The sequence below is a fragment of the Hippoglossus stenolepis genome, chromosome 16 (assembly GCF_022539355.2).
Source record: "Hippoglossus stenolepis isolate QCI-W04-F060 chromosome 16, HSTE1.2, whole genome shotgun sequence".
Lineage (NCBI taxonomy): Eukaryota > Metazoa > Chordata > Actinopteri > Pleuronectiformes > Pleuronectidae > Hippoglossus > Hippoglossus stenolepis.
The window spans coordinates 18841086-18867512 of NC_061498.1; the positions used below are offsets into that span (position 1 = coordinate 18841086).

Genomic DNA, 26427 nt, shown 5'->3' on the forward strand with positions numbered 1-26427 from the left:
TAAATCAGAGCTGGGGGCTGGTTTACTCAGTGCTCAGCACTTACAGAAAGAGCAGCATCAAGAAGAGGCATTAAAAGTGGCAATTGTCCTCATCTGCCACCTCCCTTTGTTACTCTCCAACATCATTCACATTTAATATTTCCCTGCCGGGGGGTTTTAGCACATTGGAACTCATCATCAGCCAGGTGTAGTCTCATCGTGTGATGACAGATGGCTTTCTTTTAATTCCAGACAGATGCCGCCCTGTTTTTTTAATGACCCCTTTTCCGTTTCTCCCCCACGCCTCGTCGCTGTGAGGTTCATTAGCACAGAAAGGGCTCAACTGAGAGTGGGTTCACAGTGTTTTAGGGATGGAAGTCGAGTGCCGACTGAGCTGATCGTCATGCAGGACACAGCACTATTAAACGGAGACAAAATCTTAAAGGGATAGTTCACTGAAAAATGAAAATTCACTCATTAACTACTCACCACTATGCCGATGGAGGGGTGGGTTAAGTGTTTGAGTCCAAAAACTGAAGTGTCTGTAAAGCCACTTTTGGTGGATTTTTAGGCTTAAAACATGGTGTAAATGAACTCGTTTCGAGTTGAATTTGAATGTCGGGGCTTGCTGACACGAGCAAACATGTTGTGTTTTTTCCGTTGTTTTATTACGTCTGAAGTCTCGGTCACAAGTTACTTCAATTGTATTGGATTAGGCTGCAGCACTGTTTACCCCTGCAACTCCTAAAGTGTTTTGTGGAGTCAAACACTTCACCCACCCCTCCATCGGCATAGTGGTGAGTTTAGTGAGTGAATTTCTATTTTTCAGTGAACTATCCCTTTAATTCAGAACAACTTCCACAACTGTCTCCAGAACTAAACAAAACTTTTTAAAGAAAAGTGTGCTCTGTGTTTCTGGTTGACTCTGGAATCAAAAATACTGAAGCTATTATACATATTATACATGGTGGTGCTAAATATAGAAAAATAAAGTGTAGCCACCATGCCTTATAATCTGTCTTCTCTCACATGACCAGCAGAGGGCAACTCCAATGTTATTTTTTTGTTTCTTTAGAAGTCAACAAGAAAATTAGCTAACTTCTTAATTGATTTATTACATCAGTAAACATTTTCCTAAGGAGTCTATTGTCTTGATCTCTAGTGTCAGGTAGTAAAAAGGTTGTAAATTATGGTACCATTTAGAGTCAGTTAGACAACAAGGTGTAGATACATGTGTGATTGACAGTTAGTACCATCCAATGGGTGCAGCTCCCAGGTGTAGGTGGGCTCACAGTGTCCTCAGGCTCTCAGGCAGGCTCCACCCATGCTCCTCAAAATATGGTTACCTCTGGTTTTAAAAAAGAGAAGATGGCGCTGGACAGAATGTCAAACTGTAGGCTTCAAAATGGCAGCTCACAAACCACGGTGGATTGATACTTGGGGGAGAAAAATCAGTTCCGCTCCATCTACATTCTAATGGCCATCTACTGTAGCTCTGCAGTGCATTGCCATAAAGGTTTTCATCTCTAAATGTCAATTTCTTGGTGTCTGTGCAGCAGGATCTCTACACTCAATCACAGTCGTCGTTATCAATGTCACATGAGCAAAAACGAATTCAAGTATCTAATGCTCATGAGGTTCAGATGAACATAAAGCCTTTATTTTCTTAGTGAAACATTTAAAAATCAAATATAACAACAATTAAAGCTGTAAACATCCACATAAATTGAACAAGAGTCACAGGCCGGACAACATATCGTAAACAAAAGGAGCAAAAATTTGTAAATTAGACAAGTCACAGAAAAGAAATTCACTGAATTGAAATTCTAGAAAAAGTGTTACAGGGGATATTTGTGGACACACCGATTGTCAGATAAATGAAATGACTCACATGCAGATGTTTTCACATAAGCTGCTTTTTCACAAGACGATAAAAGAGAAACAGCAGAGTCAATTCGTTTTTTTAACGGTTAAAAAAAAGGCACATTTCACAACTCTAAACAAGAGTCATCTAAAACGCATTTAACATCAATATCTCATTTACACACACACAATTTTATATTCTTCTCTGTAGAGAATTATCTGCATTATCCAAATTTAAAATGTTGGTTCTTACCTCTATCAAAGAGGTTATGTTTTCTCTCCTTGTGCAAAATTTCAAATAAAATAATTTCCAACAGCTTTGGATTTGCTGTGACAATGTATGAATCAGGATTCAAATCATCTGTTCACAAGGTTTGAATCAGTATATAATCCAGCTTCCGTCCCATCATATCATTACTTTCCGTGATGTTACACAAAACAACAATTAAAGGGCAAGTTAACACAAATATTTTCTCATATACCATGAGTGGTATCAAGCCATGGAGGAAAGTTTGGGTTCATTTGTCCACGTTTACCCTGGAGGTGAATGGAACATTCCACGTGGTGCTCAAGTGTTTGAAAAATCACATTTCAAATTTACAACAGCGGTGCCTCGATCCACAGAGCGTCCTTGTTATCTTGTTGCTCCTGGAAATCCACAGAACACAGCGCTCATGCAGCCGGGGGACAAATGTAGTCAAGTGAAACCTGGATGATTGAGTTGAGAAACAGTACGAAGGCAGATGCTTCCATACAGCTGCACTGCACGCACGGTACAGTTCAACAATTTACATCCCCTCGTGCATCTGTAAAAAAGCTGAGGTGGCTATATCTGTCCATATGTATCACAATGGCAGAGAAAAAAATCGTAATGACTTTGAAAGAGGGTTCACTGTCGAGCCATCCACAGCAGGAGCATTTAGTCACAAAGTAGTACCGGTTCCACTCATTTACACATAACAAAAGTCTTAAAGATGACACTGGTCATGACACAGCTGCTGACTACGTCAGGAAATCGTCTGCCATATTGAAAAAAACATGAGCGAAAGCAGCAGCAGCAGCGGTGTCCTTTTCAAAACCTTCTAATACAAAGCAGTTGCATTGTGTCAGCCTCCATTTCGCCATCTAACTTTCCAACGGAAGTTACCTAAACCTCAGCTGCGTAACGGTCTCCATCTTTTTCTTGTGAGGTTTACTTATGGTTGGCAAATTAATTGGTGCATTAGCGCCACCGTGGAGTGCGAACCACACTGCGTTTGGTTCGCAGTCCTGTCGACATCATAGATATCATAGATAAAGATGTCCGACTTGGCAGCTCCCCAAAAATGTCTCAATTACCACCTGGTGGCTGGCTGCAGAATAGGTAATAAACTTGCCCCCTTCAGGATACATAATAATAGTAACGTTTTTTTGTATTCGTCCGTTAGTTGCCTGTAGAGGTTCCTGAATGTTTTCATTGTTTATCTGCTTGTGATCCTGTTCCCTTGTGTCCTTGGTTTACAGTTCATGTACAACTTCCTACTGGTACCTCTCATCTCATCTCGCCTTTCTGTTCTTAAACATCTGCGCGTTTTCTCTTCCCCATTAAACTGTCCTCCCTTCATCAGCCTGCCTCTGAGTGTCTGTGTTTGAATCCCTTCCCCTGAGTTCCTGTCTTCTTTGTAACAGTGGGAATACCTTTTAGAAAAGATTGGAGATTCTGTAGCATCAACACCGAGGCGTGTTGATGCTGTTCTGGTGGCCTGAGGAGCCACGACACATTACCAACAACTTAAGTTGGTTTTAGCTTTAATTTTGTCACCTGTAGTTTGGAGCTACTTTCTCTGAACGAAGAGAACAGTCCAAACGAGATGCAGGGAAAGAACCACGAGTTAGATTTCATGCACCTCCACTGTAAACTCCGCCAAAGATAATCAATAAAATATGTTTTATATACCGGGACTTTAAGAGGTACTTTACGAATAAGGAAAACCGAAGAGACAGGACCATTGGACGGGACAAAGATGGAAATGTGAGGGCAATAGACGAGAAAGCTGCCAAGTGTCAGTGAAGTCAGCGTTATTGGACATATAGCACAGAGTGTGGCGTTGAAGCTGTGGAGTTATTGTGGGCCCGGTAGCAGCCTTCACTTTGGGTCACTGATGGCTTCCCCACAGCCAGAGCAGAAGCGCTGTAGATCACGATTAACTTGTCAGGTGATGGGCGGCGTGATAGATACAGTACGAGCCTGTCAGAGTCATGAGGGGAGGGGGAGAGGAGCAGAAAAAGACGAGAGACATGCCCTGTGTGTGAACTACTGGTGATAAACAGAAATGTAGCTCTTCCTGGAGGCCTGTCTGTCTGGATCTGTCACGCACGGGGCTTCATTGTTCACGAGGGGGACGAGGAGATCGTAGGCCACTAACGCTGACGAATGGAAACACGTCAGCCACGAAAGACTTATCATCCCCGATGCGTCCGTTTCTCTTCTTCTGTTGATTTTGTTGCCAAGCAGTTCCGCAACCGGACACGAGTCTGGATGTGACAGGCCCTTTTTCTTGTCGCTACTCGGCTCTTTGAATTGCTCTAATATATTTTTATTAGAACATTCTGCGCTGAAGGTCTATTGGATCATTCAGGACCACAACCCTAACTTTCTTATAGTTGGAGATTTGAGCAAAGGCGTAGTTTAACAGTGTCTGACACATCTTGTTCCGGTGTCGGACAATTTCTATAACTGTCCAACACCAACAACCTGTGAAAACATGAGCATTTCTGCAGTTTATACATGTGTGAATAGCACATGCTCCAGAGGAATTATTTAGTTTGAAGCATACTGGACCCGATCTTTATAAAGTTATACAAGTGCAATATCTTGAGATATTTTAGGTGTTTGTTGACAAAAGCTAATTTAAATAACTTCCCTTTTAGTATTTCCATGTACTATTCCAGCTTTTATCTTTTTTATAATGAACATAAACACGTGACATTTGGTCCCTTTTAACAAATTTGATAAATTACTCTAAATTACATTGAATTTATGCAACAAAAGTCCCATAAAAAGGCACACTGTCCAACCAACAGCAAGTAAGGCCTCGAGAACAGGAACAAAGAAACTGGCCGACTGTTAGTTTTTTTGAAAGTTTTGGGAACGATGAGTTCTCATTTCTTGGTGTCATTCAGGATGATGTTGGCCGTGACAAATATGAGGCAGAAGGCGGCCCACAGCAAAACAAACCACACCCAGAAGGCGTGGCGGAAGGGAGACTGGTGCTTGTTGATGGCATTTCTGCCCATCACGGGCTCAAGATGGCGTCTACCAAAATAAACAAGGCAGGCTGGGATAATGTACTGGATCCCTGTGCCAGCATAAGCTCCTGTAATGCCCACCAGGGACTCCAGGTTGTGGGTGCAAAAGGCCACCACGATCGGGGGCACAAGGGTAATGAGAGGAAACACGACACGGTCCACCACCCAGGGGTAGGTGCCTCCATCACGATGGAAGAGGGTCCTCCAGTTGTTGCTAAGCGTGACGGCAATGATGGGGAAGTTGGTGCTGATGGTGAAGACTGGGAATAAGCCCAAGAAGTAGCGCAGCCATGGAATATTCAACACATCGCAGTTGTCTGTGAAATTCAGGGTGTACATGTCGTGCAGCAGTGAGCTGTCAAAGCAGAAGATGGCGGTGAACGACAGGAGGACGTAGAAGCCCAGGATGAGGGTGTAGTCCGCCAACACCAGGGTGCCGACTCGTTTCTTTTCAGAGATGGGCGTCACCAGGGAGGGCAGGGAGTGCTGGCACATGAAGGAGTAGACGCACACCCCAAACAGGTTGGGGACTCCGGATAAGGAGGCGACTGGTGGGCGGCCCTCACCGGTGCCTTTGCTAATGCGGATCAGAGCCAATATGATCATCATGGTAAAAGCTGCAAAAGAAGAAAACAAACATAAAAAGACAAGATTAATGCTGTTGTGACACAGAAACACAAATTTCATGTACATTTAGCTGTCAATTATATATTTCTCACAATGTTTTCATTGCATCAAATGACAAATTTAAATCAAACATATCTGTAAGCCACCCACCAAGGTCATTTTTGTACACACATTGAATTACCAGTTTCTTTAAAAACATTATCATTATGTTACCTGATGTGATTATTGGTGGTACCTGTGTGGTGGTCGTTCTGAACCTGACTCTTTTGAATGGTCTGTTTCCTTAGCCTGTGGCTACTGTAAAAGTGAACTTCAGTAATTGAGCTGGGTTAAGTAAAGACCGACTGCTGAAGATGCACCAACGCTGCTGCCCAAAGAGCTGTTCACCAGTTTATTCAAAGTTTAGTGAAGCTCAACTCCAGAACACTGAACAACAGAATCAATTGTTGAACATGCAAGAAGGTGTGTTTCTTTGAACTGAATTATTATGCTCTTGCCATCAAGAAAAAGCTTAGCAGCAGTGTAACCACAAGGAGCTGATGGGCTGGGATATAACAGCTGTCCTGGGTCATCCTGAGGCCAAACCCGGAAATGATCCTTTTATTTAGCTCATCTCTAATCCAGCCGCCTCTTCGCAACCTTTTTCCACTATTCTCTACCGATTATTTTCACAGATCACACAGACACAGACATCAGAAATCTAGACTAGTACTGCTGCTCCAGTGTACAACTGTCTGTATCTTACGCGTGTCTCTGCTTTAGGACCAAAATATATCACCAAATGAACCCTCGCACCTTCTTGGGATCAGCACTCAGATAATTGACCACATTTCAAACAAAATGTTCAAAAGCAGTTTTTAGTTAAGATAAAAATGTCCAGAAAATAAATAACTCCAGGTTATCCACTGCCTATAACTTATACTAGTATTTCTTTATATATATAAACAATTAAATTAAGTGGAGCAAAGGTTTATACTTTGGTTAATATAAAACATAGCAAAAATTTATTTTACTTCTTCACTTCCCATTTTCCTGATGCTTAGAAAATGTCTACATATGTAAGCTACTGCAAAAAAGTTAGCTTTTTGTTGACTTTTGGAAAAATTGCAATTCCTCTAGTCACTTTTTTGACTCTGTAATGTGAATTGTTTGAATTGCATTATAATGTTTGAAATGAGTTTAGAAAAAGTATCCTTACAAACTTTTTAAATGAACCTATATAATGATATTATTGCTGAAAAACTACATCAAGTTGAACACACCTCATGTGGATAAATTTCATTCTCCCAGTGTGTAACAGCTTTCCATCTGTTTGCCCCAGAAACATCGACTGTAAAAAAAAAACACTATGGATCATTTGCTGGCCCAACATAAAGTCACTGGAGCCAGGTGGAGATGGAGGGAACCACCCCCACCTCCATCTGTGTCCACTCCCCGCTGTTCACATGATGTTCACATCTCAAATTGATTTCTGGAGACGCCTCTCTGGCAACCGGCAGGAGCGTTTCAAAAGGAGACCACTGAGTGTGGGGTGCAGTCCTGTTACTGGCTGACGGTCATGTGACCCAGTAAGCCGTTTCACCTCCACACACATTCAATCAGCCCGTGACACCAGGAGTTAGTCATAGCCCTTCGATGGCTCGCAGCCAGCCCTTCAACTTTCATCACCAGCTGTCCTTTAAACACGAGGTGACATTTAGGCAGTGACACTCAGACCATGATTTGCCACACATATGCAGAAAATGATTCTATACCATACACTGCCACACACTGTTGGGGATTGGGTTTAATGCATGACTTAAAGATCCCTGCTGCTGTTGATGGTAATATTTCAGGGCCAATGCAGCAGTGTCAGAGCAAAGCAGAGTTTCTGTTTCCAGTGCAGGTCACAGTGTTCCATCAGGGTGGAGGAGTAGGTGGGAAGGTAAAGTTTGATTAATCAGCTCCTGGTTTCTCCTGCAGTGGCACTTTAATGTACTTCAGGAGGATCAAATTCATTACAATTACCGGGGGGGGGTGGCGGTGGGTGGGGTGTACGAAGGGAAGGAGAAACTATCTGAGACAAAGGCGTTCAGCACTGAGGTGAGTGTTTGGGGGGAAAAATATATAACAATAATGGAGATATTATCTGTGGGAGATAAGAAAGAAACAATAGTATCACTACGAATCATCACCAGTAAAATAATAACAATAACAGTTATTATTGTTATTATTATAACAAAGAAGTAGAACGGGGGAATAACTTTACAGAGACAACACAGAGTAACAAATAACAAATAAGAAGCGATCCATAAAATTAACAAAGGAGGAAACATCAAAGACGGAAAGAAAAAAACTGAGATACTCTGGACCTGTGTTTCAGTAAGGTGATCATTTATTTAAAATGTCAATACGTCCAAACACATACCATAGCTATTAATAACCTACATTTATTGTTTTTGATCAGACAACTGTGTAACCATATCATAGTGAGATATCTCAGTAGAGCAATGGACAGATTTCTTATCTTCTTGATAACTGATAACTAGGTTTTAAACTTGTAGATTACATATGAAGACCTGTTCTATCCTGGCTCCTGTGCTGACCAGAACAGAGGTTTAGCGAGTCGAGACTCTGCAGAATAACCAGATGTTCTGTCCCGATTGTCTTTAGATAATGGCTGGGATGAACAGATCGAAATATTCAGTATTCTGCCATTTTCCCACTGTGTTTTGTTGTTTCAGTGTGGATTATTTTGCACAATCAGTCTGAAAAACACCCCTGTAAGGACCAATTATTTTCACGGATAAACAAGAGTAGCTAAAAGTGACAGGCCGCCTCTTCTTTTCACACATTTTCTTTAAACTCACATCAGCGTAGATCTAATCACCCACTCATGTCATGAGCCAAAGTCTTTTCACTTGTTGCACAAGTGTTCAGTATTTAATGCCTCGTTGGCCTCGATCCAATGGTATCTTTGGCTCTGGGAAAAGCTCTGGGGGCAACATCCCCCCCCACTCTGACCTTAAACACTCCTCCTTCATACAGAGAGGTCAAATTGTTTGGCAGCAGACCAACTTTCAATGACATGGAGATGTAGGGCTGCAACGGAAATATTACTACTTTCTACTCTCATTTACGAGAATTAGAAACAGTAAATTGTCATGTTTTAGAAGGTGAGACGACTCACGATTTGTAATTTTTCCTCTAACAAATCATTTTCTGAAATAGTCCCAAAAAGTGGCTTTCAGACCTGCAATGAAACCCGGATATTTTCCTGAAAATTTCCGGAGGAGCTTTATGCGAGAACGGAAATGTCTGAGTACATGCTCTGGAGCTTTTCCTGCCAGTCCCCTAGTAAAATGTCCGAGTGAGCCCATACCAGAATGCAACAGGAAAATGTCCAGAAAATTCACAGCGAGCGAGTCGGCATGTTGATGACGTTTCTAAAATGCGTCCGACACTAAACTGGAAAAATAAAAATATCTTGGGATGAAAAAGAGGAGCCATACACGAAGGAGAAACTGACGAAGACGTCAACTTGGAAAGACGAGATTCGAAGGCTTTAAAGGCCAATGCTGGTGTCGATCCTTTAAACAAAAACACTGATTTCCGCAGCAGAATTGACTGTATACGTCTTCTCCTACCTCCTACATGGTATACCCAAGCTCCTCCCCTTGCCTGAATGTTCCGGACATTTTCCTGTTGTTGTGAATGCGTCTGACCACGACAATCTCCGTTTGGACTTTATATGTGAAAGGCAAACTCCAGAAAACTGAATTTGTGTGTTTTGTGGCAATAAAACTGTCTCCTACTGTTGTCTATGTTGTAGACGCCCCTTTACTGCATTACTCTCCATTCCCGCACATCATCTTTAATGTGTTAAAGATCGCTACATCCCATCTGTCTGCTCCCGTTGCTCCCTCTGTCTTCTTTCTCCTTCAAACTCTCATCCTCTTCCCACCTTTCTGTCAGTAAGAGTAGTTTCGTGTGAAGCAGCAAGCGCAGCCACCTGTCTGCTCTGCTGTATTGCCAGAGAAGAAAAGGTAGAGGACGGGAGAAAGGAAGCTTTTCTCCTCCTTGACATCAACACTCACAGGCTGCACAGGAAGGAAACAAGCATGGGGCTTTTAATTAAAAGTACCTCAGGGTGGCAGGGCACGTTTTTGGCAACTTAAGCCAAGATTAAAATGCTGCAAGAGCCTGTGTCACACCGGTTAGCTACCAGTGCAAATGTAAACAAGGGGGGATAATGAAGCAATATTGCAAATAACCCCCTCAACCACCTCAAGATGGTGGACAGAAGCTGAATACTGAGAACAAAGCCCAGAGAATAAAGCTTTTCATAATGTGCTCATATGTCACTGACTCTCAGCTGCATCCTTCTACATGCGGTGGAGGAACCATCGACACCTGCGACAACTTTAATCTCACTCATGGCACCTGGAGCCATCAATCTCAGTGCTGAGGTACGACGCCGCCATGAAGCAAATGCATTTTAGCTCACATCAACTGTCATGAAGGACAAAGGAAACTAAGGAGTGTGGTGCTATAGAGTCAATCCATATTAATGCGATTTACTTTTAAAGTCTACATTCTACAATGGAAACAATGTCCGTCCACGCGAGCGTTTTGGCTTCTTATCAGAAATGATCTTTGTTCGCTGTTCATTCCCTGCAACTCATACAAAAGTCTCCCACCTGGTTCCAAAAAAGGAACTGCATTGGCTACATGAGTCTTTAAGATGGAATTTAATTCTTGCCTGATATTTTTATCCTTGGTTTTTACTAACTTTTTCTTTTTCATTTTTTATTTTGTAGTTTTTCAAATATACTTATACACCACGAAAGTTGTGTTTTCCCCCCAATGTGTTTGTTAGCAGTGAAAAGCTTTCCACGAAACTTCCTTTCAGGACATGGGCCAAGAGAGAACCAATTAAAATTAGTGAATCCTGACGAAGGGGCTGATATAGGATTCTTTATATTACTTTCTTTATATTGTGAGAGGACGTTTATTGACGTTTTTCACCAATTTCTCAGATAATATTTCATAGATCTTGATAAAAGAAAACTTCCTCAGAGGGGATTACTATTTCATGATCTGAATCGTTTTGTTGGCTTAGCTATAAGGCCAGATTGAATTTAAGGGACTGTTCTATGCTCAAGGCCAAGGGCATTGTCGCAGGCTGCCTGACTGACTGCTGGTCTCCTGCACATACAGGCAGTTGTAACCTTATAAAACAAGAACAATTTGGCACAATGGCTGCTACAATAGAAAAACAGATTAACGACACATGGAAGTCATTACCCATGTTGCATTAAACACCTTAGGTTCATGTGAAAGGTGCGTGATGAAACAGGAAAGAACACGTATTTTGAAAATACCATTTTCAAGTAATGTTTCCAAATTTTCTACATTGAAGGGCCTGAAAAACTCTGAAGTACTATGGATGCCAGATGTCAACATAGCTCAAGTGATGCACGTATCAGTTTGGGTGCAGCCTCCGAATGGCCTCCTAGATCACTGGCTTCATTAAAGAGAGAGGTGCGAGCCACATTCAAATGCATACTGAGACCACTAACACATAGAAGTGGAATTATAATTATAATGATTATAATGATTTCCTTCATCATCTTCTTCCTTATTCTAGATTGACAGGAAGGGGAAAGCCTCTTTAAGAGATGCCACCAACTCCCTGATGTAATTCCATCTGAAGAAATCTGTCACCCAACTACAATCCAATAGCAACAGCCCCCACGTGTCCAGAGACCCTCCACCAAAGTCATTCATTCACACGCGGGGAGACATTTACTTCTGCAGATATCTGTCAGGATATGGTGATTACATGCACTTTCAAAGTGACACGCTGGGCTCTGCAGATACTCTCCGCTACACTTGACATGTGAACACGGGAAGTGAATATATATTGAGGAGGTGTCAAACAGCCACAGATCACATCCATATAAGTAGTGGTCGTCCATCATGCAGCCTGTGATTTATATTACCCGGATGGGGACAGGAATGACCTTGGGAGGAATGGCTCAACTTAACAACCCCCCGCAGCAGACTGTTACGGCTGTGCTCTCTCTGGTGGCAAACAAAGCTGTAGCTGTTAACCCAAGGCTGGCAGACACTCTCAATACTCGAAGGAGTCATCGAATGCCTATGGAGAAGGACTATCTCGGCGGCTATCTCAGAAGAGATGGGATCCCTGGACTCAATTAATGAGTAGAAAATGGTAGAAGGTGAGAGGTGATCAATCTCATGTGCGACGGAGCTCGAGAAAGCTTTGAGGGGGTGGGGGCCCGTTCCTTGGAAAGAATGACTCGGACACTTAAACGTGAGCAATTCATTGATGATAGTGAGAAGGTCAAGGACTTCTCAGCCATGCATCTAAAAAACTAACGCACAAGATTCTGCTCTTTTTTTCTCACCTCGTTTGCCAGTTTGAACATCTCCCCCTCTAGTGGCTGTACCGCTCAGCAATCATCCCATCATTAATTAAGAGAGACACTCCTTGAGCACTCTTGGATAATCTCGGCGGTAATTAGCAGTGCCGGCTCTTTGCCCACTTCTCGCCAGGGTTTCGGGATTTCTTGCTGTGGCAGAGCTCTGTCACTTCAAAATCAGGAGCAGAGCTACAGTGAGCTGTCGCTGTCGTGTCTGGTGGGCGGCCGGGTGATAAGTGGCTGCCTTGCCTGGAGACAACTAGTGTGATCTCAGATAGGACAATCGGTAAACACAGCACAGAGAAGCACAGCAGTCGGCCTCACTGTTTAACGCCCCACATCGCAGCTCAGGTTCAGAGGGAAGAGGCAGCCAAACTCCATGACACTGCAATATGTAACAGCTTCATGTGTAAAAGCTTCATGTAAACGGCTTCATGTCGAAAAGCTTCATGAAAACACCAATTAGCTCCCTCTCTCAGCCAGTGCTCAGAAAATGAGCCACAGATGAGAAAGCTGCTGCCTCTGAAACCGGCAAGATGAGGAACAAGCAAAAGAATTAAAGTAAAAAGTAAAAGTTTGTTTTGTTGATATTTAATTATTTGTTCATAACTTAAGTTATTCCATGAGACACAGTCCTCTTCTCCTGTGATGCACAGGGTGGGTTTTTTGTCATCGATTTGAAAGTCATGATGAAATAAACACGGTATCTTATTTTGGGATAAAACTAAAATTTCCAATTTGTTGGGACAATTTGTCAACTGATGGGAAATTAATGCAGAAAAACTTCAGAACTGAGTAATGAAGGAACTTTGTAAAAGAGTGTTGCCTTGACAAAATAAGCCACTTAAAAAAGTTACTTACTTTATAGACTAAGCAATTGATCTATTAAGAAAATTTATAAATCAAGAAAACAATTATTTGTTTTGTTTCCATATTTGTTTCCGACTTAGTTGACCTGAGGATAATTCTTGTGATTTAAATTTTATCTGTGACATTCACATAAAATCGAGTCTACTTTTGTGGGGTTGTGTCAAACAAGAAAAAACATGCTGTTGAACAAACTAACATATTTTAAATGTGAAAAAAGGACTTGACCCTGGTTGGGACTCAAATGGCTCCTTTGATTTTTTAAACCTGCAATTGTTGAAATCATTAATGTGTGGTTTGTATTTATTATCTCTATCTATTTATGCGATAATACTTTTATTTTATACTCTTTTAAAACATAAGGCAGGAGGTAACATCTGTCATTTATTTACCTATCACTTATTTACAAATAAAAATTATTTAAATCATGTTTGCCGTGTATTGAAATTGGCAGTTTGAACTGTTCAATGCCAGCTGAAATCTACCATAGTGTGGCCAGAGTGCGCTACAGGCTCACTTATGCTCAACGTTAGATACGTACACGAAAAAACGGACAGAGCCTTCAATTATGGTTCATTTCGTCTGTATTTGTGCGTCTTCTGACCGTAGCGATATAGACAAAATACAGCAGAGGAAATCGTGGAGGAAGCGGTGTAGCCAGTAGTTCAACAATGGCGGAAGTTTTTAAAGAGAGAATTTGCGAGTTGGTAAGAAAGATGTTACTTTGGCCGGGCTGTCTACGATACAACTCAATAAAATAATCTTCTGTTAAAATAAAGGTGCAGCTCTCATTCGTCCCTTCACACCCAGGGATGAAGGCAGCTCTGGGGTAAACAAGGTCCTGAGGTCAGCAACCGTAATTAAAAGCTTAGTTACAGGGTATAGATCTTATAGATCAAGTTCTCTGGCCGACGCAGACGTCAACTACACATTCCCTGAATCACCCTGGAACTCATCTCCGCAGGAAGTCATCGATACAGAGGGATACAGGACAGGGGCCTGCAACAACAGAGATTTGGTTGGAAAAATGCCTGATCCTTTCGTCCTTGAGTGAAAAACGGGGTGTCACAGAGAGACAGAAAAAGATGGTGTTTCTCAAATGTAATTTTTACAGGACCTCTGAACTGTGAGGTTCTGTTGTACGGTTCATTAAGAGCCGCTCATATTTCACCATCCCCCTGTGAGCTACATGCTCTGGACAAACTGAACTTTCCGCTCAAACAGCCACCACAGTCCCGCTGACCTTCAAAAACAATAGGTTCCTCTCTCACCCATTTAGAATGGCAGCAGGCGGCTGTGAATATCCCCTCGGGAACTTTCTTAGCCTCTTATACGATGTTGTAGTGAACTATGAGCCTGAGGTGGATGGTGAGACGCTGGAGTTATTATTTTTTCTTGGTGCAGAGAAGCTATTTCACATCCTTTATCCTTTGAAGATGCAATGATGCACATTTATTTGACCATAAAATGAATTGTGTTGGTTCAAATATAATCTTAAAGAGTCTGTATTTTAATTGTTTTTAACAGAAAGCAAACTATGTGTCAATATAAATGTTGAGCAAATCGCCTAACAAAATTTGACCCCTTTACTGTTTTTATATTTTATTGTTTAAAGATGCTCATTTCATTCTCTATTTTCATTCTGGGAGTCCACTAGAGTACCATTGTCTGATTTACAGTTAAAAATATAAACTACCTGTTGAGCCTCAGAAGCACTGCTTCATTCTCTCAGCGAAGTGGAGGTTCTGAAAGCAATCTGTAAAACTCAGGCTACATCCACACGACAACATGTTAGTTTAAAAACTGATCACTATTGCTACATTTACACCTGCCGTCCTCACAACTCCGTTTTCAAGCGACTAAAACGGAAAAGTTTGAAAACTCTGCTGCTGCCGTCTTAGATTGAGTGTTGTAGTATGGACGGACAAAAACTGAAATGTTGCTTGACAGTTTTACCTCTTTGTCGCTCCAGGAGAGCATAATCCCCTCTAAGTTTGTCAAAAGTTGAATTTGTAATAAAGTTTACAGATGGCTTTACATCGTGAAATTCCTGAAAGCCGGGAGTTCTGTGTTTTACAGTCTGTGGTTGCACAAAAGGAGTCACATTGAAAGTCCCAGCATGTTACAGATAGCCAAGCAGCAGGCAGTCACACCATCACTCATGTTTAGTGCTAAAAAAAAAAAATAGGGGCTCACTGGACAAGAAGGTGACAACAGTTGAGTGGCAACGAGCGTGATAAGGCCTCAGCCGAGGGCAGAAGGCAGGGCCCTGATGCATCAGCCAGCTGCTAACCCTGGCGTCCAGCACACCATGTCGCCCACATGGGGCAGCCCGGTTCGTGCGGCATGCTATGCTGGACGCCAGGCTTATCCAGGGAGTGTCACAACTACTGTATTAAAGCAAACTAAACACCTTTCACAGCTTTAAAAGCAGCAGGGGCTTCTGTGGTTGATGCTGGTGGTTCCTAAAATGTGTCATATGTTCGATGCAGCTGTAAAACATCTGTCAAAGCACCTTTGAGCATATAACATTTCATTTAAAGGAACAAACTGTGATCCACGTGTAAACAGGGGAGTACTGTAGGACATTCAGGCCACTTGCTACAGGGCGGTTATAGTGCTTTTGAGAACAGCACAGCATTTTAAATCCATCCTAACACACTGAAGCTGTCCAGAAAGAGACTCACATACATATTTCTGGAAAGAAACCACGCCATAAAAGCATAGTGCAGTCTGTTATACTCGAAAGGCTCAGAAAAACAATACATATACAAGTCAAACCGTCTCCACACAACAGGAAATGCACTTGATTCTCTGCACTACACAAAAAAGATGCACAACAGGAAAAGGAAAATTAGAGGAAATAATTTGAGTGCAACCAATTTATCTGTTGGATGATCAAATTGGTCGCTATGAGCCTTTCACATCTGATATATATTACAGAATATACAATGCACAAAAGTTATCTCCATTATCAGTGTCAGCCCCAGATCTATCTATTTGGGTTGGGCTCTAGAGCAATAATTTCATTGTTAGTACTGATGTGCATGATGTGATAAAAATAAACGAGCAGTCAGATGATCAGACAGGTAAACTAAATTATAGGTTCCCAAATTTTCAGCATCTGTACTCCAGAATACCAGTAACCAAAATGTGTGACCCCCATTAGGAGACTGAAGCGTTCAAAGAATATTGAAATGAGTTAGTTCCTTTTCCTGTGATGCTGCAAACGGATCTGCTGCAACTGATGCCGTCGCTAAATGAGATGTGTGTTTTAAAATCCAAATCTGATTTTATTTATCTTTCTTCTGAATCTGTTATCGCTCCAACACATGGAGGAAACATAAAGCTTCCTCTGGAGCCATTTCTAATCATCAGCCAGTGCTGTAAAGAGCCCTGCACAAACGACTCAAACAATCAATTGCATAGGGAGCCATGGGAGGATGAGGACAGACGAGGCAGCGTGAAAGGTGCTGCTGAAAGCCCTGTGATATTTAGCCAGCCAGCGGACAGTGCGTTTGATGCTGCTGTGGTTGTGTGTTGCTTCTGCGATCTGGCACGCGCCTGTGCGGGGGTGACGGGATCACCATGATTCAGTGGTGTTGTGATTTTAACAGCGGGGCCCAGGACGGGCGGTTTATTTTCGTCCGACGCCCTGTGAGTGACAGTCCAATCAAGCTTGGGACGGCCTGTCAAGCCTGTCAGGCTGAGGAATGAGGGGAGATGGGGACCAAAGACATAGAGCAGGACCAAACCATGATGGACGGACCTGAGCACGGCAGCCACACAGGCAAAGGGGTGTGAGGGGGGAGGGTGGGCATCAAGGAAATGGAAATGTGTGTAGGTTGAAAAATAGGTTGTAGAAACCAAAACCTTCAACATATCAGCAAACTGAAAGATGTGTAGGAGTGAGGGAGAATTCTTACCAATCCAACGCATGAATGAGGTGAGGATCTGCAGATATTTGGTCTTCTGAGCGTTAAAGAAAGCGAAAGGCCCCAACATCACCGCGAACACACTCTGCAGAAACACAAAGAAAACAAGCAGTCAATCAAACTGTAAAGCCCACATTGACAAATCATAATTTGCCACATAGGGCTTAACAATCTGTACAGGGTGCAGCATCGTCCGTCCTTAAGCCTCAACTAGATTGAGGAAAAACTTTTAACTGGAGAGTCACAAGTGAGGGATCCCTCCCACACAAGTGAGGGTCACAGAGCACATCAACATTTTGCTGGCGTGGAGGCATAAACATTTACAAGCTCTCTTGTAATTGGAATGTTTGCATTGTTCCTTGATTGTGTGTTTGCTTGACCCTTGTTTCAGTTTTGGACTTCCGATTGTGACAATTCCCATACATGTAATTCTGAAACACCAGTGGAGACGCATCAATCCCCAAGTGCTGTGAAAATCCCATCAGCACTCTCCAAAAAAAAGATGGGAGACCAGATGAACAGGTGGGCCAATCCATAGTCCAACAAAAACTTCAAATCCTCTCGGGCCACAGCTCTGATTGCCTATCAGATAGTCTCTTTATCAAGAGCTGCAATCAGGGGCAGTGGCTGAGCGTCTGCAGCTCCAATTCCATCAGTTCCACTCGCTCATCTGCGGATCTCTTCCCCCCCCCCCCTTCATTCTCTGACTGCACAGAGTGAGAGCCATGTGGCCGTCACTTGTGTGCCATCCCATCTCCAGAGCAGCCTGCTGAGTTTCAAAGGCTGTTCAGACCTGATATTAACATCCGTCCCTGGTGAGAGGATCACAACTGCACTGCTCTGAGTTTGTCAGTTCACACCTGGTGTCTCCACATGTAAGTTAAGTTTATTCAGTAAATCTTATTTCACATAAAAGTATAAATAAACACAATAAATATATGCAATTAAAAAATGTGTTAACATGGACCAACCCCCCCCCCCATAAAAAAATCTCAGTACACATTTGTGTGAATGGTCAAAATAAACTAAAGTGTTCATGTTTCTGATAAGTTTGGTTTTAATTAGTTATTACCTCCGCCAGGGAGATTATGTTTTGTTTTGTTAGGAGGATTACACTTGCAAAAACTATATTTTTATACTTGGTATATCTTGGTATACTTGGTATATACTTGGTATATACTTGGTATATTTTGATGCAAAAATTCTGACATCTTTTTGGGGTTAGTATTTAAAAAAAAAAAAATTCTCCCTCACAAACCCGCAGACACCCCAGCTAGACATCTAAAAACAATAGTTGACTCTTGCTGTGTTTACCCCTGAAACACTTTTGCAGGTAAACAGCGTTGCAGATCAAATCCAATACAATTGAAGTTAACGGTGACCGATTCTTCAAACAGAAAAAAACTACAGAAAAAAAAACATTAAATGCCTCCAGACTGCTCCTGTGGTCTCATCCAAGTGTCTGTAAGTTTAGGCTAAAAACATGGTGGAAATGATGCCATTTCGAGTCAAATTTGAATGTCGGGGCTTACGGACACCTGGAAGACAGGAGTAGTTGTTTTTCTGTTGAACACTTCACCCACCCCTCTAGTGGTGAGTAGATAATGAGTGAATTTTCATTTTTGGGTGAACTATCCCTTAAAGTTTCTTAATGTATCTTACAGTGAACTACATATTGCTAAAACTGTTTAATTTAGTTAATTTGGGAACAACGGAACTTCGGAGTCAGCTATTATTTCCAGATGTCCAGCTGGGATGTCTGCATGGGTGAAAAAATAAAAATAAAACAGATTTTAATTCTGCTGAATAATGATGTTGCCTCTGTGTCTATATATTAAAGAATCACCAGCTGTCTTCTTGGCAAAGTGCGGCCAAAGCTCAAGACGAGTCGAAGCATAAATCTGCACACCCACAGATGTAATAAATGAATCATAATGAAGACACGTGTGTCCGAAGAGGAAAGTGAAATTAATGGCAGCCGGCTGATGGACCAAACGCTTCAGCACAGGGAGCCTTTCTCAGCATCTCTGCTTTAACGTTAAACTTCCACTGCACGATATCAACCCAGGCCTAAGTTGAAATATTTATTATTGTTTGAGACATATTGATCATGTAATGAAAGTGGCTCATTTAGCTTCTGGCATAAAGACTGTATACATGCGACTGCTACATCTGTTGGCCAGCTTTACTCATAGAGTGCAGTATTTGTTTTATCAATTGGTCCATTAATCCATTAAATTCATTAAAGCTGCACCAAATTACACTCGCTACACAAATCAGTTAAAATGGAACAATGTCCAATCCTCCCTCCAAGCGGAAAAACGCAGAGTGAATAGAAATGAGTTCTGACTGGCTGTTTTCAGACGATCAGCAATCAGTTCAACGTTGGTCTAGTTTGAAGTTTAATTAAAGCGTGTTAATATCTGTTACTTTGAGAAAGAACTACAACACACAGAGACATTACAAGCTGAAGTATATATGATGCAGAAACCTTTCTCCTATCTCTTTCTCTTGAAAAACAAATTTTAAAGGGAGACAAAAGTAGCGACAGAAGTTTTTCTAAATGTGTCCAACCGAGAAACGGAGCCAGAATAACAACAATAAATTTAAAAAATCAGGTTTTATATATTATGAAATTTCATCATGCAATTTCGTCCTCTCCGAGTTCTCTCTTAAAACGACCACTGTGCATTTTCCCCACTTGACTGCACTTCGTAAATACCCCGACTGACCAGTGGTTTCAAAGCACTCCTTCATTTTTATGTTGATCTCTAAAACCTTATTATACTTGTGAAAAATGTCTGGCCCTAATGCCATATGTAAAATAATTAAGGTTAATGAGCTAAATCATGTACAACCAAAACACAAAGGCACAAGAGCGGCACAGATGATGGAGGAGGGCCACAGGAAAAGACAGCATGGGAATGGAAAAGTGGAAGTGAGAGTGGGCGAGCGTAGGGGCATCAGATGCCATGTGCCGTAGGGTGACTCAGACCCAGAGAGCTGGCACGGCTCTACCGGAGCAGATACATGAACTGGTAGTGTGTCACTAGAGGCAGCAGGAGATCACCAGGCGGACTTAAACAAACAAAAAAAAAAGGTGATGCTAGGGCGCACACATATTCTGTTTATCCCACAACGTGTGGTTCTGTTGATGTGGCACACAGGGTTGGTGCTTGGAGCTCTACCTGACGGCTGCACCACAAGGAGCTGCTGAGCTACAGCAGACTGCGATGATTAGGCACATTCAGAGATTTCCACGCGTCAAACCGAAAACAAAACACAGAGACAAGCAAACCTGCTGGAAAGCCACAGAGAATCCTTTTCTGTGCTTGATTAGGTGCATTTTAAATAGCAGTCATTTTACTAATATCACACATAATAACCTTGGCTCCATTTTCCAAGAATCAGCTGGAAATATGCAGCAGAGTCAACTCGGGAAATAAAAGTGCAAGACAACAGGAGAAGAAGAAATTAATACAACTGGAATTTCATAACTGAGACAGATTGGCACTTGGTTCCAATGCATTTATTCATTTAATACTTTGTCCAGGCTGTTCCAGCAATTTCATCTCACTCTTGCTCGCGAGGCCAACAGACAGATTTTCCTCTGCATTTTTGTGTCCTTGCCAGAGAAACTGCTTGCATTTCATGCTCAGTTTAATAAATGTCTCAATAAACACAAACACTTCAGTCAGGAGAGAAGTGGCATGAATCAGATTAGGCTGGAAGATTCCTTCCCATTGCCTCCTGCTCCTGGGCTCTGCTCCTCCTCCACAGCAGCAGCACACTCATCACCTACAAGCGTTTTACTTTTCACAACAAACATGAGAAAAATCGTAAAAACCTGCCATTTTTCCTCCACGCTATGAGACAACACCTGCCTGGCTGCAATTACACACATGAGTTTAAATGAGTGTAGCAACAAAGTAACTCATTACATTACATATATTTTGAAAAGTTAAAGACAAGCCTTAAATTGTCTGAATTGTGAAAATACCCGCTTTCCAGGTGAATGGTCCCTTTATGACCATAACCAAGGCTAACTTACATGTGCGTGGGTGTACCATTAGGCCTTTAGTACTGGAACTGTGCCCCCTAGTGTCATCACCCAGAACTCTCTGAGCTGTATTTTCACCAAACTTCACATGGAGCTCCAAAACACCAACATATAACATTTTATATTAGTTTGTTCACACAAAGGTAATGCATTCCACTGAATCACATGATGTATAACACTTTTGCTAGATATATAAAACTACATCCAGGTGTTTCTTAATCTTTGCAGGTTTGTGAGGGTTAAAAGCAAAGTAACAAAATCACATCACTTTTGTAAAACTTCTCCAGTGGCCTCTGTGACGCTGCAAAGTTATAATTTAGGAGTATGAGATTAATGGGGCTTAGATATGGTGAATGATCTCAATTATGGTGAAAAGCTGCCACTAACTGGCCTCCGAGGCCATAGCTGTCAATCACTTTCTTAGTCTATGACGACCAGTGTTTTGGATTTGTGCGGATGAGAGACCACCAATCCACTGGTCTCATTAATCACCGCATATGTGAGCGTTTCTCCTGAGCCAGGTGTTGCGAAGGCTTTTCATACATCACAGCAGGGCCGCATAAGTCAACCCCGACCGTCCACCCCATTAAATAATTAATCAACATGTTTGTCTGTTCTTTTCGGAACGGTGGGCCAAACTCTGCGATGGCACAGATGTCCTCCAGCCCTTGGACATCACTGCAGCTGAATTTGTATATCGGTTGTTCGCGACTGCCAAGCTGCCAGGCATTTAAATTGTGAAATCGCTTTTAAGTTTTAGATTTTTTTTTTTTTGTCTGACAGCAAGAGGGTTAACAGTCAAAGACCCAGAGGACCAGCAGAGATCCTAGCACAGCACGGAAAATCACAAGTGCCCTGGTGATTCCATGCGGTAGTCCAGCTTGGACACTGATAATACCCCCAACAATCAAACAGAGAGAGGAGGATTATAATCCCCAATCCCCACAGTCCCAAGATCCCCGGCCATTTGTGTCTGATGTTAATCTTTATTCCAAACAGATTGGAAACTGAAAATACTGAAACTGCACGTCAATTTTTAATTAATAATTGCAAAATTGATGAATTTTGGTCACAACTTTGGAAAGAAAGGAAATATAAATCTTAAAAAATAGTATTCTGTAGAAGTTCGATGTGCTTTAAGTGATAAATCCATGTTGACATATGAGGGGTTCATGCAGACTGTGTGTTCAGCAAACTTCAGCCTTCAACACGAGGAGCTTTTCTTTCTCAGCCTGTTTCCAGACCGATCAAACTTTTTCCAACAAACCTCAATTTTCTCAATTTTTGATCAATGAATGCAGAGCAGATCTTATGTTTGATATATTAATTATTGTCAGATGCTAACTAATCCCTAACCCAAACCCTTTCAGATGGGGTTTTAATACGTGAACATTGCATGTATGATATAATGTTGACGCAAGTCATAATTATATTATGCTCTGTAATATGTAAACAGGAATATGAATGGAATATTTTAACAGAAACTCATGTAAACATGGTGTTCATGTAAAGATAGTCAGTGATGAGGGTAATATGCATGGTGTATAACAATTTTATACAAATAAAGTTATTATTATTATTACAAGTATTGCTTCACAATTTATTTATTTTGTGGGAGTGCATTTGGAATGCATCTTGTTTCCATTAATATGTTTTGTGTTGTTTTGGCTGCTAGTTTAAGTTTGGTAGATATTTATGATGTGTAAGAGTCTGGCGCCATTTGCAATGTGGCAGACAACTCTGGTATGTGAGATATTTTACAAGGAGGTGCAAAGTCACAAGGAAGACATTTCAAGAATTTCTTGTCGTCATTTGCAAAAGAATAAAAAGAATAAATAAATAAAAAAACAAGCCATAACCCTTTCTTATAATGTAATTATAGGAAAGCTTTCTTTATTTTAGAAGATTAACGGGCTTCCTTTTAATCTCCTTTTCAGTCATTTCACCTGCAAGATTCCTCAGATGTGGAGCCAAAACCATGTCAATATTTTCAGTCACATCTTTTGTTAAACAATAAAACCAAATTAAAATCACAGCTTTAATTACAACATGCATTTTACAACACAAACATATGTGGTTGTAGTGAAGACAACAAATCGAAGAATGTTTCATCACCAGAAGAACCGCTACAAAAACACCAGTAATTCAAGTCCTCTACGACTGCACACATCATTTAACTTTAATTAAAACCTTGAATTGATAACTTGGATGTTGAATATATAGTATTAAGCAATCTAACAGTTTTTTTTTTAATCTATAGACAGTTTGACAGAAAGTAAGACACTGCTTGACACTCTTGTCATTGGGATTGGCTGAAATAAATCAGCAGTGAAAAATGAACCAAGCAAAGACAATATTGTTTGTTTGCGTGTGTGTGTCAAAAGAAGAAATCAGTGTGTAAAACAAGCCAGATTATTCAGATTCCCAGACAATATTTCATCTTAATGATGCAAAACAAAATAATATGCTTTTTGAAAAAAAACCACACATCATACACATGCAGGGTTTAATGGAGTTCTGGATATTATGGGGCAATTCATTGCCTTGGTGTTGACATGTATGATGAAAGACTTGAGGGGAACCTAACCATGGTGGTATGGAATAGAAATGGCATAAAATAGGCCATAAAAAGCCCAGGAGATACGAGCAAACCCTTATGATGGCAATAACACGTCAACTGATTCAATGAACACACGAGCAGCAGCGAGGAAAAGAAAGTTAAGACAAAGATGCTCACAACATGAAGGTGGGGGTGGGTGCTGTGAGCAGGGGCAGATATTACAGAGGGGAGCAGAGTTGGTGCCTCGGAGGCAACACAACGCACTTGAAACCATATTGGAACGATACGTCTGTCAGAATGAACAAGAGTCTACCTTCAGCACCATTAATCACCTGCAAACATCTCCATCAAGTGGACGTAATTTACATAAATCATAAAAGAATGAATCAGTAGAACTGACATATTTCAAAAACCAATTAATGAAAACTAATTAAGATGTATGGCTCCATGCTGCTTTATTTTCCCTTTGTCAAGAAAGAATTAACTAAGCGTAGTTTACCTAATGTCAGAATCTCACCACCAAATATAACAAATGTTTGATATTTACGATGAAACATCTGTGGGACAATTCAGTCGGTGGCATTAGGATAATGTCTGTAAACCCTTCACTCTACAGGATCGTTTGGCCAGATAATCTGCTCAGATCAGCCTCAAATTGGCAACGTCCCCCGCGATCGTCACGAAGGGAGAATCTGACCTGAAATCTTCCTAATTATCCTCTAGTGCAGCACGAATAAGTGTCTATGTCTGCTAAGTGACAGTGCAATTATTATTAATTAATGCCAGGATGGCAAAGAGCGTAGCGCTGCCATGATTTCTCACTGAATCATATGTCAAACAAAAAAATGTATCTTTGATAGTCGATATTCTCTGGTTTCTGCTTGTCAAAAATGTAATTATCTGTTTTATCTCTTTGTAAACTAAAGACCTCACCATGCAGACTCTGAGTGTAATTAATTTTAATAAATAACGGAGTGAGTGCACTTTGGCAAAGAGCGCAGAGCCGCCATGATTCCTGAATGAATCATATGTCAACAGACAAAAATAAATGATAAATGATAATCCATATACTGGTTCCAGCTTCTCAGTTTCCCAGCTCCACTCCCAACTAAAGATCCTTACACATGTAATTTAAACCTTTGGGCATGAAATTACTGATTTTTTTTTTTTAGATTAAACAATTAATCAATAAATTAATCAAATAATAGTCATTATTTGCCGGTCTAACAGAGTGTCAGAGCCTCATGGATGAAAATAAAGGAACAAACCAACAGAACTTGACAGCAAATTAGTCATTTAAGATCTTTAATGAGAATAAGTTAATTTGTAGATGCAGTTAATGAAAGGATCCAGACATTAAATGTCTTCTACATAATAATAATAATCAGTGAGAATGATGCTGTGCATAAAACCAGGAACTGAGGGTGAAATTACAGCAGATTCAGGTAAAGCAAGAAACTGAGCTGTGACCTTAAATCAACAACAATAACAACAACTGAGTAAGACATTAAGAAAGGGGAGGTCAACCTAAATGTGACTGACAAAGTCTGGAGAGATTTGTTTAATTAAATTGTGTGCTTTCTGTCTTCAGTGTCTGTGTCAGACGTTTTACAAATGAAAAAGTGTTGACAGAGCATCAAAATGAGTGACGAGTGTTGGCCCGGCAACAAGGACAACTCTATTTTGCTGACTCAGAGTGTCCACAAGAAAAAAATAACATCACTTCAACCTCTACAGGATCGTGTGCATTCCTACAGCTGATGAGTAGAGGAGACATGTCAGAATCTACAACTAAAACTACTTATAAATACAATTAATGAATGGCAGATTTAGGGTCACTTTAGTGTTCATGTCTGTGTGTGTGAGTGAGTGTACATTTTTTTATGTTTTATGAAAAAGGCATAAAGACCGAATGTAACTGTGCTTATCTGCTGCCAACAGTCCATCTCTCATGTGACTGTCTCTGTCGGCTGCTCACGTCCCGCTGGCTCTTTCGGTCAAGCTACAGAAACTCAACTTCCTCAAAGACATACACACAAAACAAACTACCCCACACCAACCCACACTCACACAGACACGCACACGCGAACACGGATAAACAATGCAGGTTTCAGGAAGTAGTGAACCAGACTGTGGATGACCGATCAGGCCTGATTCATAACATCGGACATTCCTTCAGCCAGTTTGTTCAAGTCAAGGCCTGATATCATTTTGTATAATAACCTAATAACAAATAAATCTAAATCGAAAAATGTAATCAAGCTGCACCAAATTAAATGTCTGACTTTGTAAATCAAGACCCATGAACCCACAGTGTTAAAGAAAGTGAAAAAAGGACCCAGCCTCTCTATAGAATCCTTTAAAAAAGTTAATGAGTTCTTCTTTGGCCAATACCTGACCCTTCCACCAAGTTCCAAGTTTCAAGAAAATTGGTTCAGTGGCTTTTTGCATAATCCTGCTGACAAACAACTATGAAAAGTTACTTCCTTGGCAGATGTAACAAAATCACTGGAAACACACGTTTTTTGGCAAATATATGCACATTTTTCCAGGGTGTGAGCCAAAGATATATTCATGCTAATAAATTAGCACTTACCTGGGGTCTTTATGGTGCTACTTAGATTGTAGGATTGTTTGGGGTTAAAAAACGGAGACTGCACTAATGGTGTAAGCAGCAGCTGATTTGCATGAATAACACAACACTAAAATGTGTGTCTGGTTTAAGGGATCTGTTACTGTGCATTTTGGAGGGTGCGAACAGACCCATCACCATCAGAATAATTACAAAGAAGCTTATAGTGTCATTAAGAGGTATCAAAA

The 26427-nt window shown here is 41.1% G+C and overlaps 1 protein-coding gene across 1 annotated transcript in view; it reads right to left on the reverse strand.

The window, feature by feature from the left end:
• Positions 1 to 1612: 1612 nt before the first annotated feature.
• Positions 1613 to 26427, reverse strand: part of tmem104 (transmembrane protein 104) — a 52509-nt gene continuing 27694 nt past the window's right edge. The window contains exons 9-10 of the mRNA XM_035180508.2: positions 16979 to 17072; positions 1613 to 5747 (exon numbers count right to left, since the gene is read on the reverse strand). Of these exons, the coding sequence (XP_035036399.1) occupies positions 4984 to 5747; positions 16979 to 17072 (858 nt within the window). The 3' untranslated portion in view covers positions 1613 to 4983. The remainder of the gene's footprint in view (positions 5748 to 16978; positions 17073 to 26427) is intronic.